The sequence below is a fragment of the Leucoraja erinacea genome, chromosome 3, assembly GCF_028641065.1.
Source record: "Leucoraja erinacea ecotype New England chromosome 3, Leri_hhj_1, whole genome shotgun sequence".
Taxonomy (NCBI): domain Eukaryota; kingdom Metazoa; phylum Chordata; class Chondrichthyes; order Rajiformes; family Rajidae; genus Leucoraja; species Leucoraja erinaceus.
In genome coordinates this window covers 38832083-38847697 of record NC_073379.1, presented here as the reverse complement: position 1 = coordinate 38847697, position 15615 = coordinate 38832083, and the positions used below count along the sequence as shown (strand labels likewise).

Genomic DNA, 15615 nt, shown 5'->3' with positions numbered 1-15615 from the left:
AAGGAAAGAAATTCTCAGTAAAGATATAAAGTCACAATATTTTGTAAATTGTTCTTAAAATCAGCTCTATGAATCCTGGTAAATCATCAGTTTAATGATAAATAAGTAATTCAAAAAGGAACAACTGCTATTGAGTATTTCCTCTGAAGTTAATCACATAACCATTTATGTCAGATGCCAAGACGAGCCTTTAATGGTGCGTGGGATTTTCATCCTCAAGTGATGGAATCACTTCCCCAGTTTCCAAAATCGTGTCACCCTGCAGAAACAAACCAAAGGATGCAACATCAGTGTAAAAATACTTGGTCACTATTGTAGAGGCTGCATGTTGTACTTCTGAATGAAACCACTTCAGACTACACTGTTCATCCAGTTTACATGTTGCATCTTTAGAGTTAATTCCTGTATGAATCTTTTGGCACAGCTTAGGTCAACAAATTCCAACAGAGATGAATGCCTAGTGCATGTTATTCTTAATGGAAAAATGTGTTTTAATCTGGTTTCTGAATTAACACATTTTCCTCCATTTCTGTTACTGTGTAATCACACTCGAAAGCATTTCTTAGTTTTTTTTCCCCCAACTTATTTTCACTGTACTTATTATCTCTGCTTCTAGACAGCGATTAGTAGAAATAGGTTCAGATATCGGTGGTGGCACAGCAGTAGATTTGCTGCCTTACAGCGCCAGAGACTCAGGTTCAATCCTGACTACGGGTGCTGTCTGTACTGAGTTTGTACGTTCTCCCCGTGAGTTTTCTCCAAGATCTTAGTGTGTAGGATAGTGTTAATGTGCGGGTATTACTGATCAGTACGGAGTCGGTGGGCCGAAGGGTCTGTTTCCGTGCTGTATCTCTAAACTAAATAAAAAATATCAACTATCGTTTCCCACAATACCTGAAAAACGAATCAACCCATCCTTTAATCCAGAGGCCAGGGAATATAATCTTGGTCTGTACCACTTTGTAATTTAGTTTTTGGAATCCACATATTCTATTAAAACTTCATACTCTCCAAGCCTAATATATAGTTCATCAGATGATGCCCAGAATGTAATGGTCTAACCAGAGCATCAATGTTAGCACTTGATTTCTAGCCAAGAACACAAGAAAGTAGGAGTATACCACAAGGCCCCTCAATCCAGCTCCACCATTCAATGTGATCTTGGCTAATGTATGCTGTCCTCAATTCCACTTCTGTGCTAGTTCACAAACCCTCAATTCCCTTATCATTCAAATATGTATCTACCTCCATCTTAAATATTTCTAATGATCTCATCTCCACCTGGACCAGAGAAATCCTTAGATTCACTGCCTTCAGAGAATACATTTCTTGGCACCTTAGTTTTAAATGGCTAGTCCCTTGTCTTGGAACTATATGCCCTTGTTTGTGACTCTCCCACTTGTGAACGCATTTCATCATAGACCATGTCAAGCCACAATATGATTTTACATGTATGAATAAGGTCACCATTATTTTTTAAACCTCCAAGGAATACAGATGCAATCTGCCAAGCTCCTTAAGAAGGCAACATAGTCTTCTGGATTTAATGCAGTATTCCAATAGCCTGATTATGTTTGTACCTGTATACATTCTTCTGATTCCTTCACACCTCCACTGTCTCCTCCAGCATTCTTGTTCAACTTCCCTAATGATGGTATGACTTTGGAAACCACCAGGGAAAATTCTATTCACAAACATGCATCTTACCATTTCAGACAATACGATACACCCACTGAATATTTGGCAAGGGCAAATATAATTACTATCCTTATCAAATACTTAATAACATCTCCTTGGCAACAGAAATCACTATGTTCAGAGGGCCTGTGACTACCGTTAACAAACATCAATCCAAAATGAGAACATTCCCAAGTCCAACTGAGGAGGGATCTTGCGGCCTCAACATCTGTATTCAAACACAAACATCTGGCAGGATATTCCTTGGGCACCTGTTGTCCTATCACTCAGCCTGAAACAGTTCAAGAATGAGTGACGAGAGAGGGCAATCTGTACATTGCTGTAGGTGACATTCAGCAGATGGCTCAGACCCTGCATGCCTTGGGTAACAACTCAAACTGAAAAGACGAACCTCCTCGTGTTATCTGTATATCCTTAAATTCTGACTAGAAATAATTTCTGATTTATTTTCTCATCACCCCGCTATTTTACCCATTTGATTGATTGATACTTTACTGTAACAACACCTCCAGATTACAAGGCTGCAGAGAAAGACCAAATACTTGCATTTTTGATAACCATAAACCACTTACAGGATTGTGTTGGATTTCACTTTTCCTAATATTTCCAGTACCCAGACTTTTTTTACTCCTTTACCTCAAGTTAGTATTTTAAAGAAATATCAATGCCTACAACACAATTAAAGTTTAATTAGCACTATTTCAGGAAAGATAACCAAATTTGTTCAACCTATCTCGTAATGTAACTTACCGGAAAAATTCTTGGCTTCACATTCACAATGCCATATGGTTTAGACTGTTGAACAGAAACCACAGATTTAAGAAATGTAATATCTTGACTCTGAGAACTTCATGTTTAAGCAAATGTTAAAAAGAATAAACAACAACTTGCACAATTATAGCTCATTTAATGTGGTCCAATGGTTCAAGTTGCTTCAGCAGCCATTATCAATAGTTTGATAAGGAGCCACATTAGGAGATATTGGAAGAGTAATCAAAATGATAGTCAAAGTAGTAGGGTTTAAAGGATGTCCTTCAGAATAAAATACATTTACAGTTTAAGGTCTTGGCAGTTGAAGGTTTTGGGTCTTCAAAAGAGTCTTAAACTGATTTTGAATACCAAAAGAGCACTCAAATTCCTTGAGCAGAAGTTGCTTGAGCATCCCTTTCTCTTATTGGTCCCAGCAAATTTCCTTTGTAATTTTGTCCCTCTCACAGGAGATTAGATGGATGCAAGGGCGAGTGGGAAATAGGAAGACTGGTGCCTGGCTATGATGGTGCATGCATGCTTGATGACCAATTGGCTGCTCCATACCAAAAATGTATATGTTCCTATTTACCTTTCTTGTGAGACTATCTGAAAGAAACATGGCCCATTTAAGTCTCCACTTGCAATCCTTTATCCACTGAAATTCTTAGCTTTGCAGTCTCCTCATTTTCAAATGTCCAGATATTAATGTGGGTTGATACCTCAGTATAATAATGAGAGTTGGACATTGCCTGCTCCACTTTTCAGGTGAAAGCGATAGGCTCCTTGTTTTTACACTTGGAGAATAGAATCTATTCAAGCATCATGAACATCGAGGCAGAGCCCTTACTGCAGACTGCAGCAGGAAAAGAGGAATAAGCCACCTAATCACTCAAGCCTCTCCCAACAATGAAAACCAGATTTAAAGTTACAGTATCAACATAGTCAGCATCTACTGTTGATATAAGGGGAATTCTGATCTATAAACCCACGTAAAAACTGACTGCAAAAGTTTTTATAGATATGTGAAAAGAAAGAGATTAGTTAAAACAAATGTAGGTCCCTTGCAGTCAGAAACAGGTGAGTTGATCATGGGGAACAAGGACATGGCGGACCAATTGAATAACTACTTTGGTTCCGTCTTCACTAAGGAAGACATAAATAATTTGCCGGAAATAGCAGGGGACCGTGGGTCAAAGGAGTTGGAGGAATTGAGTGAAATCCAGGTTAGCCGGGAAGTGGTGTTGGGTAAATTGAATGGGTTAAAGGCCGATAAATCCCCAGGGCCAGATAGGCTGCATCCCAGAGTACTTAAGGAAGTAGCTCCAGAAATAGTGGATGCATTAGTAATAATCTTTCAAAACTTTAGATTCTCGAGTAGTTCCTGAGGATTGGCGGGTAGCAAACGTAACCCCACTTTTTAAGAAGGGAGGGAGAGAGAAAACAGGGAATTGCAGACCAGTTAGTCTAACATCGGTAGTGGGGAAACTGCTAGAGTCAGTTATTAAAGATGGGATAGCAGCACATTTGGAAAGTGGTGAAATGATTGGACAAAGTCAGCATGGATTTACGAAAGGTAAATCATGTCTGACGAATCTTATAGAATTTTTCGAGGATGTAACTAGTAGCGTGGATAGGGGAGAACCAGTGGATGTGGTGTATCTGGACTTCCAGAAGGCTTTCGACAAGGTCCCACATAAGAGATTAGTATACAAACTTAAAGTACACGGCATTGGGGGTTCAGTATTGATGTGGATAGAGAACTGGCTGGCAAACAGGAAGCAAAGAGTAGGAGTAAATGGGTCCTTTTCACAATGGCAGGCAGTGACTAGTGGGGTACCGCAAGGCTCAGTGCTGGGACCCCAGCTATTTACAATATATATTAATGATCTGGATGAGGGAATTGAAGGCAATATCTCCAAGTTTGCGGATGACACTAAGCTGGGGGGCAGTGTTTAGCTGTGAGGAGGATGCTAGGAGACTGCAAGGTGACTTGGATAGGCTGGGTGAGTGGGCAAATGTTTGGCAGATGCAGTATAATGTGGATAAATGTGAGGTTATCCATTTTGGTGGCAAAAACAGGAAAGCAGACTATTATCTAAATGGTGGCCGACTAGGAAAAGGGGAGATGCAGCGAGACCTGGGTGTCATGGTACACCAGTCATTGAAAGTAGGCATGCAGGTGCAGCAGGCAGTGAAGAAAGCGAATGGTATGTTAGCTTTCATTGCAAAAGGATTTGAGTATAGGAGCAGGGAGGTTCTACTGCAGTTGTACAGGGTCTTGATGAGACCACACGTGGAGTATTGCGTACAGTTTTGGTCTCCAAATCTGAGGAAGGACATTATTGCCATAGAGGGAGTGCAGAGAAGGTTCACCAGACTGATTCCTGGGATGTCAGGACTGTCTTATGAAGAAAGACTGGATAGACTTGGTTTATACTCTCTAGAATTTAGGAGATTGAGAGGGGATCTTATAGAAACTTACAAAATTCTTAAGGGGTTGGACAGGCTAGATGCAGGAAGATTGCTCCCGATGTTGGGGACGTCCAGGACAAGGGGTCACAGCTTAAGGATAAGGGGGAAATCCTTTAAAACCGAGATGAGAAGAACTTTTTTCACACAGCGAGTGGTGAATCTCTGGAACTCTCTACCGCAGAGGGTAGTCGAGGCCAGTTCATTGGCTATATTTAAGAGGGAGTTAGATGTGGCCCTTGTGGCTAAGGGGATCAGAGGGTATGGAGAGAAGGCAGGTACGGGATACTGAGTTGGATGATCAGCCATGATCATATTGAATGGCGGTGCAGGCTCGAAGGGCCGAATGGCCTACTCCTGCACCTAATTTCTACGTTTCTATGTGCACAAGTTTCCGAACCTCACTTCTCTTGGACCCCAAGCCACTTTTTCGTAGAGCTGCTGAGTATTCTATGTCTTTATCTACACAACAACCATAAGTAACATCAATAATTGATGACAATATTACTTAATTTGTGGGATTCTGCTGTTCAAGGTACATTTCATGCATTACAACCACTTAACAAGAACTTCACTGGGGATAAAGCACCTTGAGAAGTCCTTAAAAATGCAAGACTTTAATTATTTATTTATATGTGCCCAAGATTAAGAGGACTGTGCTGCATGTCATTCTATCAGTACTCACATCAAGATGATACTTCACGTAGTAATGAACAAGCCAAGCAGGAATCAGTAATCGACTAAGGGTCCACCAACCTGCATTACATGCCTTGTAAGTCTGAAACATTAAAACAATTACAAAGATGACAGGTATGCAGATTTCAGAAAGATTTCATTCAAAACCACATAGAAAGATTCAATTTACAGAATCTGGATTGGAAATGCCATTTATAGAATCTAGATTGGAACCTACAAATAATTTAATAATATAATTAAAACATTTTAAAAACAATTTCACTATCAAATCCATCAATGAAAAAATGGTTTGATCGTTTAGTTTCTAGAAACAGAACTGCAGATTCTGGTTAATACACAAAAGGACATAGAGTGCTGGAGTAACTCGGCAGGTCAGGCAGCATCTCTGGAGAAAATCGATAGGTGATATTTCTGGTGGAGACCCTTCTATGGACTCTCAGAGTTGCTGCCTGACCTGTTAAGTTACTAAAGCACGTTCTGTCCTTTTGTGTCCCTGTTAGTTTTTCCTCACTTTAGTTTGCTATTCGAAGAGAAATTAAGTAAATTAGTTTGTATTCTTCAGAGTTTAGAACAGTGGTGATCATATTTGTATTTCTTACAGAGTTTGACAGGGCAGATGCAGGGTGAATGTTTCTCTTCCAGAGGAATCCTAAACCAGTGATTACAGAATAAAGGGTTGGCCACTGAAATAAGGAGAAATGTATTCTCCAATTGTGGGGTGAATCTTTAGAATATTCTAACATTGGTTCCATGGTTCTTTTACTCTCACATGCAAACATGCAATAATTAATAATAATACACTTTATTGTCATTGTAGATACATACAATAAAATTTCAGGCGCAATGCCCGAGTGGAGCTCCGTCTCAGATAAATAAATAACGACAATGAAAACAGCAAAACCGGCAAGAAAAACGTTGTCAAGGCAGAATGTGAACTATTTCACAGTATAGTGTTATAACAGTACAAAATATCGGCTATGGGGGGTGTATATTCAGTGCAGAGGTCAGAGTGGTGATGGCCTTGGGGTAGAAACTGTTTGTTAATCTTGTGGTGTGATTTGATGGACCTGTAACGCTTTCCTGAGGGCAGAAGGGCAAACAAGTCATGTGTGAGATGAGATTAATCCTTTCGCAGGCAACAAGAGCTATAGATCTCTTCCAGGCCATGCAGATGTGTGCTGGTGATCTTCTGGGCTGTGTTGATGACCCTCTGCAGAGCTTTCTTGTCAGCCGCAGAACTGTTACCATACCACACCAGGATGCTATGTGTCATGACACTCTATGGAGCAACGGTAGAATTACACTAGCAGCTGTTGTGGCAAGTTGACTTTCCTGAGTGATCTTAGGAAGTAAAGCCGTTGTTGTGCCTTCTTTACCAGGGAGTTTGTGTTGACCACCTGAGATCTGCTGAGATGTGGGTGCCCAGGAACCTGAAACCGGAGACTATGTCCACTCTTTCTCTGTTGATGTGCAGTGGGACATGTTATTATCTTACATACAGGATGCAATGCATCTAAAGGGTGGCACAGTTGTCACATTACAGCGCCAAAGACCTGGTTCGATCCTGATCTCCGGTTGCAGTCTCTGTGGAGTTTGAATGTTTTCCTCATTTCGGTTCAGGACACTTCTTCAGTCTGATTATAGAATGGGGGAGAAAAGAGAGGTGGGGTGGGACAAAACCTGGCAGGTGATAGATGGTCACATGTGAGGGGGATTAACAGCCAGAAGCATTGAGCAAGGGATAAAGGCCAAAGGTGAAAGGGAGAAAGGCACTGGAGCTTAGTCCGCCCGAGGCAAACTACACAAAGGTGGAGCTCCAAAAAATTGCAGATACTGGAACCCAAAATGTCAACATTTACTGACCCGTTGAGTTATTCCAGCTTTTTGTGTCCATCTTCGCCAACGTCTTAAACCAACATCTGCAGTTCATTCCCACACACTGAGTGAAGGGTTCTGTTGTCCATCACTGTATGAGGGGCTCTGCTGTCAATGACGGGCTCTGCGTCCACCTCCCTCCCTCCCTCCCTCCCTCCCTCCCTCCACCCCTTCCTCCCTCACCTCCTCTCCTTCCCCTTCCCCCCTCCCCCCTCCCCGGTTGCAACCGGACACTCACATAGATCCGCCAGAGGCTGCGCGGCTGCAGGAATCCGTCCCAGAACCGGGCCACGGGCCCTGAGCTACCGGGGGGAAGGACCGGTTCACGGGGGCTCAGCTCCTGGTCCTTCAGCCACCGGCGGCGCAGCTTCACCAGCTGCTCGAAGCGCGCCTTCTCTTCGGGCGTGTAACCGAGCGGCATGTCGGCCTCGACCACCACCACCAGCCGCGGGCGCTGCTGCAGCGACGGTCGGTCACTCGGTCGCTGGCGGTCACCGGGACACAGCAAGCAGCGTCGCCCGCTCTCCGCGTCACCTGGCGAGCGGCGATGACGCCGCGCAGGCGCTCCACTGCCCTCTGCCGGCCGGGAGGACACTGCACACTGATCCTCCTGGCCAGGATAGAGTGAAACAGTGTGGAAACAGGCCCTTCGGCCCAACCTACCCATACCGGCCATCATATCCCACCTGCCTGCGATTGGCCAATATCCCTCCAAACTTGTCCTATCCATGTACCTGACATAGAGACATAGAGTGACATGAAGGAGAATTTCCCCTTGATAATCCAAAAGTTATTAAAGGACCATACAAACAGTGTGTTTCATCTCACTCGCATGTAAAACGAACATTTCTGAGATCTGCTGGTCTTCGCACCTCTGTATTTACTTTAGGGAACTGTTGGAATGAGTATATTAAGTAACCCTATTAGCATCCAGAATTTCGGCTCCTTGGTTTAGAGGAATGAGTTTGAAATTCACCTGGAGAAAAATCACATAATTAAAAATACAAAAAGGTAATACGATCCAAAATGTCACTTATCAATGTTCTCCAGTAGCAGGAAAGTAGAAACAAGGAACTGCAAATGCTGGTTTACAAAAACAAAGACACGAAGTACTGGGGTAACTAAGTGGTTACTCAGACAGCATCCCTGGATGACACAGATAGGTGACGTTTTGAGTGAGGGTCCTTCTTCAGTGATTCTGAAGGATGGTCCTGACCCAAAACATCACTATTGATTTTCTCCAGTTGTAGGAAAGTAGTTGACCCTGAATCTGGTGGTGTGGAACTTCAGGCTTCTGTACCTTCTGCTCAACAGTAGCAGCAAGAAGTGGGCATGGCCAGGATGGCGACGATCATTGATGATGGATGCCATCTTTTTGATCCAGCGCTTCATGTAGATGCTTTTGATGGAGGGAAGGGCTGTACCCATGAAGTACTGTGCAGGTAATGGAGAACATGGTAAAGGTGGACTAGAGCCCACGATTAAACAAGCTCCCACAAATCTCAGTCCAATATCAGAACCACATATCTGTTTCAGTGTTGCTCAAATGAAGAATATCATTCACATTATGGATGACACAATAATTTTGTTTTGAATATTGCCCTAAGTAAGTTAACGTTCTCGCAAAAGAATATATGGGGAGCTTGGGTTAATGTATCATCCAGAGACAAAGAGATAAACAAATTCTTAATTTTTGATTAGAACGGGTGTCATGAGTTATGGGGAGAAGGCAGGAAAATGGGATTAGGAGGCAGAGATCAGCCATGATTGAATGGTGGAATGGACTCGATGGGCCGAATGGCCTAATTCTACTTCTATAACTTGTGAACTTGTGAGACAGCACAAAGGTTGCCTGCCTACACCTTGTGCTTATGCCACAGTAGTGAGAAGAAAGAATATCATGGCACAGGAAAAGGCCCATTGGCTCACACTGTCTGTGCTGAATATGATGCATGTTCATCAACATGTCTTATCTGTGACACATAATCCATATCTCTCCATTCCCTGCAATGAACTTGTCGCAATTATTCTGCTTTGACTATTGCCTTGAGCTCATTTATGTTCACCCGAGAGAGTATATGGGGAGCTTGGGTTAATGTCTCATCTGGAATTGAACCCTGAATTTTTAGACAGAGGTCTAAAGTAGTGTACCAGTTGTGAAAGAGATTAAAGATGAAAAACAAAGGAACACATTTTATGCATCCTTGATGGAAGAGGGATTAACACTAATATTAGCAATGTAGTTGCACCTGGGTTTAAGTCCCACCAGACCAAATGGCTGAAATTAGTGCACATGTGAAATACATTAAAAAAAAAACTTAATTCACTCCATATTGGGCACAAGGTTGCGTGTAAAATTCTCTTTAAATTTACTTATTCTATCTCTGGCTGTACTTTCGAAACCACAAATGAATTGTTTCCAATTGTGCCCTAAACAATAAACTTTTTATTGCTCCGCACTATCAACTTTCCAACTAAATCACAACAGAGAAAATGGAAAGCATTCGGTGCTCCAAAGCTAACTGTACAGGGAAATTCGTTTACTATCTGGTATTGTCAAGATCTGCAGTCAAAAGTAATCTCACAGCTGCAATATGAATGTCTCTGCTGAAGCTCTAAGCTTCAAAGGCCAAATTGTTAGTTTTAAAATGCGCTAGCAAATGTAAAAAATATGACTGAAGAAAATGAGTAGGGAAATGCTAAATATATGTTTCGCAGTTGAGTGAAAATTATAAATATTGGCCTCAAGAGGGCCCCATATACTGTATCTCTCCTTTGAGGCATGTTATGAAGTTACGATGGCACAGAAGTGTAATGGACCTCATAGTCCACTGTAATATCTGTGTTCACCAGAATGCTGCCTAGATTCAAAGGTTTCAGCTACAAGGCGAGGTTGAATAAAGCTTGGATTGGTTTATCTGAAGACTTGATAGATGTACATAAAAATAATGAAGCAGCGATAGGGTAGACAGAATCTTTTTCCCATTATGGGGGGGGGGGGGAGAGAGGGTTTAATGGAGATCCGCAGAACATGTTTTTAAAACTGAGAGTACTGGGGGAGGTAAATATGATAGTGGCATTTAAGAGACTTTTAGATAGGCAAATTGAAGTGCAGGATATAGAAGGATATGGATCATATCCAGGCAGATGATATCAGGTGTAGGAAGGAAATGCAGATACAGGTTTAAACCGAAGATAGACATAACAAGCTGGAGTATCTCAGCGGGTCATAGAAACATAGAAACATAGAAAATAGGTACAGGAGGAGGCCATTCGGCCCTTCGAGCCAGCACCGCCATTCATTGTGATCATGGCTGATCGTTCCCAATCAATAACTCGTGCCTGCCTTCTCCCCATGTCCCTTGATTCCACTAGCCCCTAGAGCTCTATCTAACTCTCTCTTAAATCCATCCAGTGACTTGGCCTTCACTGCCGTCTGTGGCAGGGAATTCCACAAATTCACAACTCTCTGGGTGAAAATGTTTTTTCTCACCTCAGCCTTTAAATGGCTTCCCCTTTGTTCTAAGACTGTGGCCCCTGGTTCTGGACTTGCCCAACATTGGAAATTTGTTTCCTGCATCTAGCTTCTCCAGTCCTTTTATAATTTGATATGTTTCTATAAGACCCCCCTCATCCTTCTAAACTCCAGTGAATACAAGCCTAGTCTTTTCAATCTTTCCTCATATGACAGTCCCGCCATCCCAGGGATCAATCTCGTGAACCTATGCTGCACTGCCTCAATCACAACGATGTCCTTCCTCAAATTAGGAGACCAAAATTGTAGCAGTACTCCAGATATGGTCTCACCAGCGCCCTATACAACTGCAGAATAACCTCTTTACTCCTATACTGAAATCCTCTTGTTATGAAGGCCAACATTCCATTAGCTTTCTTCACTGCCTGCTGTACCTGCACGCCAACTTTCAGTGACTGGTGTACAAGGACGTCCAGGTCTCGCTGCACCTCCCCCTTGCCTAACCTAACCCCATTGAGATAATAATCTTCCCCTTCTTTTTGCCGACAAAGTGGATAACCTCACATTTATCTATATTATACTGCATCTGTCACACATCTGCCCACAATATCAACCTGTCCAGGTCACCCTGCAACCTCCTAACATCCTCTTCACAGTTCACACTGCCACCCAGCTTTGTGTCATCCGCAAACTTGCTAGTGCGGCACTCCACTCGCCACTGCCTGCCATTCTGAAAAGGACCCGTTCACTCCTACTCTTTGCTTCCTGTCTGCCAACCATTTTTCTATCCACGCCAATACCCTACCCCCCAATACCATGTGCTCTAATTTTAGTCACCAGTCTCCCGTGCGGGACCTTATCAAAGGCTTTCTGAAAGTCTAGATACACTACATCCACTGGCTCCCCTTCATCCATTTTACTTGTCACATCCTCAAAAAATTCAAGAAGATTAGTCAAGCATGATTTTCCTTTCATAAATCCATGCTGACTTGGACTAATCCTTTCACTGCTATCCAAATGCCCCATTATTACCTTTTTAATAATTGACTCCAGCATCTTTCCTACCACCGAAGGATAATGCATAATTTAAAAGGGCAGAGGAGTGGGATTCATTGGAGAAGTCTTTTGAAGAACTGTGACAAATATGATAGGCCAAATATCCTCCTTCATTGTTATATGAATGACAATTCTTTAGCTTAAAATACCAATTCTTGTTCAACAACAAATGTCTTATAGCAACATTTAAAAGACATTTGGATAGGTAGGTACATGGATAGGAAAGGTTTAGAGGGATATGGGTTAAATGCAGGCAGGTGGGACTGGTGTTGATGGGCATCTTAGTTGACATGGCAGGTTGGGCTGAAGGGCCTGTTTCTATGACTCCTCATCAAAACTATTCATCATCATGCAAGCCAATGTTCTATCTCCTCTTTCATGATGACATCCTGGAGCACTATTCCCAAGCAGGGCAGGTGGGTTCCTGTGGAGTTCAGACCATCACCGAAGCAGGTTATTTTCTCTTTGTGTTCAAAATGTCCATCGTGTTTCCTACGTATTGACTACATTGACTACATCAGTGTCCCATCTGATGTGATTTTAATGCAAATTTTTCCTTTTTAAGTTTGATTTCTGCATGGCTTTCATCTCTCTTTATCCCGGTCGCTCTTTCAGTATAATCTCTGGAATAAGGATGTCCAAACTAATAAGGTTGGGACTTGTTAATTGTGCTAATCAGATGGGTGTTTGTGGGAATTACACAATGCCTTGGGTTTTGCTTGTGCATATCATTTACATTAAAAATCACCTCCGGTAGGAGCACGTGGCAAGCATTAGCATATCAGGCATTGTTCATTCCAATTGCAGCTGCTGCGGCTCCTGCTATATTTGCAGCCCTGTAGCATCTGATCAAGTATTTCAGTAGCATTTAATTAGCGGCAGAAATAACACCGGATAGATTTTGTATATATCTGTATTGGCAATGCGTTTCAGTCAGCTTTTAAAACATTTTTTTTAAAAGGAAAAGTGAAGCCATCCTTAAATGGCTGCTTTGTCCAGTATAAGTATAAAAATCAGTTTTTAACTCATTCAGCATCTCAATCAAATCTTCATTTGCTGATACTCTAGCAACATCTGCTACCTTGTTTAAGACAAGTATAAAGTATTCATTTTGTACTTACCCATGCCCTCTATATCCACAAGTTCTCACAAGTCTGACACTGTGTCACAGCTGGGAGAGGTACAAACCTGACCTCGGGTGTTGGGGTTTGCACTCTCTCTCTGTGACCATGTGGTTCTCCTCCGGGCGCTCCAGTTTCCTCCCACATCCCAAAGACATGCAGGTTTTCAGGTAAATGGCAAAATGGGAAAGCAGACTATTATCTAAATGGTGGCCGATTGGGAAAGGGGGAGATGCAGCGAGACCTGGGTGTCATGGTACACCAGTCGTTGAAGGTAGGCATGCAGGTGCAGCAGGCAGTAAAGAAAGCGAATGGTATGTTAGCTTTCATTGCAAAAGGATTTGAGTATAGGAGCAGGGAGGTTCTACTGCAGTTGTACAGGGTCTTGGTGAGACCACATCTGGAGTATTGCGAACAGTTTTGGTCTCCAAATCTGAGGAAGGACATTATTGCCATAGAGGGAGTGCAGAGAAGGTTCACCAGACTCATTCCTGGGATGTCAGGACTGTCTTATGAAGAAAGACTGGATAGACTTGGTTTATACTATCTAGAATTTAGGAGATTGAGAGGGGATCTTATAGAAACTTACAAAATTCTTAAGGGGTTGGACAGGCTAGATGCAGGAAGATTGTTCCCAATGTTGGGGAAGTCCAGGACAAGGGGTCACAGCTTAAGGATAAGGGGGAAATCCTTTAAAACCGAGATGAGAAGAACTTTTTTCACACAGAGAGTGGTGAATCTCTGGAACTCTCTGCCACAGAGGGTAGTTGAGGCCAGTTCATTGGCTATATTTAAGAGGGAGTTAGATGTGGCCCTTGTGGCTAAGGGGATCAGGGGGTATGGAGAGAAGGCAGGTACGGGATACTGAGTTGGATGATCAGCCATGATCATATTGAATGGCGGTGCAGGCTCGAAGGGCCGAATGGCCTACTCCTGCACCTAATTTCTATGTTTCTATGTTTAAATCTTAGATGGGCCTAAGATGATTGCAGTATCTCTCTGTGGCATTGTGATTATATGAAAAAATACTGGAAATGAAAAAGATTTTCCGGGGTAAAGAGCAGACAAAATAAAGAATGGGGTTGACAGGATGTCACAATAGAATAAGACTTCAATATTGTGTTTGTAAAAGAAAGACGTGTTTCTACAGTGACATTCACAATGTCCATTGAAGTACTACTGATGTGAAGCCAGCATTGTAATGTGGAAAATCAGGCAGCTTATATATCTCTTTGTTTAAGAAGGAACTGCAGATGCTGGAAATTCGAAGGTACACAAAAATGCTGGAGAAACTAAGCGGGTGCAGCAGCATCTATGGAGCGAGGGAAATAGGCAGCGTTTCGGGCCGAAACCCTTCTTCAGACTTAAAAGTCTTGTTTCGGCCCGAAACGTTGCCCATTTCCTTCACTCCATAGATGCTGCTGCACCCGCTGAGTTTCTCCAACTTATATGTCTCCTCCAGCTATAAGCACCCACAAAAAATAACGACCAGATCTGGTTTAGTGGTGTTGATCAAAGGACACAAGGCAGAACCATCTTGCTTTTCCTTGAAGAAGTGCTGTGTGTTCTTCTACATCCATGTGAGAAAGCAGACAGGATGTCAGATGAAAGACCTACCCTGAGTCTATGAACATTTATATTATAAAGGAGCATCTAAAAGTAAAATGTTCCTATTCATATTATGAATAATACATCCTGTGCAAGGTTTCCCTCTATCTGATTGAAGCTGGCTGAAATTGCTCTTTAGAGTCTTGTAGAGTCTCAGCTGGAGCCAGGCTCTTGTTAATGGATCAGATGCTAAACCAAGAGTGTTGCCAGCTGTGCAAAATTAAAACATTTTGGTTTAGTTTAGTTTGAAGATACAGCATTGACCGGCCTTTTAGCCCCTTGAGTCCAATGCCGACCATCGACTTTGCACTCATTCTATTTTATGCCATTTACTCATCCACCCCCTACCCAATAGGTACAATTTACAGAGCCAAATTATCCTACAAATCCACACCTCTTTAAGATGTGGATAAAAACTGGATCAATCAGAGGAAACAAATATGGTCACAGGGAGAACCTGCAAACTCCATGCAGATATCACCCGAGGTTAGGATCGAACTCAGGTCACGGCACCGCAAGACAGCAGCTCTGCCAGCTGTGTCACTGTGCCCTTATTTAAAAATAATTTAAAAACTATTAAATTCATTCTTAATAGTTGTTAAATGCCTGCGAATATAAGACAGTGATATTTAAAATATTCCTCAGCTTTTCTAACCGGCAAAACTATGGGTAGGACTATATTAGGTGACAAGTAGTTCAGCATGTTTCAGGAACAGGGCTTCTTCCATCTACTGACACAGCTTATGTCATTCCCTGGGCCATGCCACTGGAGTCTAGGATTCTCAATGTTAGCAAGATAGGCTTCTGAATGAGTATGGGTATGGGAGGACAATTTGAGGCATGCATGCCAGATCAGCCTGTTTCATT

General features: G+C 42.4%; 1 protein-coding gene across 1 annotated transcript; it reads right to left on the bottom strand.

The window, feature by feature from the left end:
* Positions 1–73: 73 nt before the first annotated feature.
* On the bottom strand, positions 74–8170 carry ndufb6 (NADH:ubiquinone oxidoreductase subunit B). The gene is made up of 4 exons (XM_055632458.1): positions 7727–8170; positions 5603–5695; positions 2449–2493; positions 74–259 (listed from the first exon to the last, which is right to left on the bottom strand). The coding sequence occupies exons 1-4, from the start codon at positions 8165–8167 to the stop codon at positions 191–193; spliced, it is 648 nt and encodes a 215-aa protein (XP_055488433.1). The 5' UTR covers positions 8168–8170; the 3' UTR covers positions 74–190.
* Between the last annotated feature and the right edge of the window lie 7445 nt (positions 8171–15615).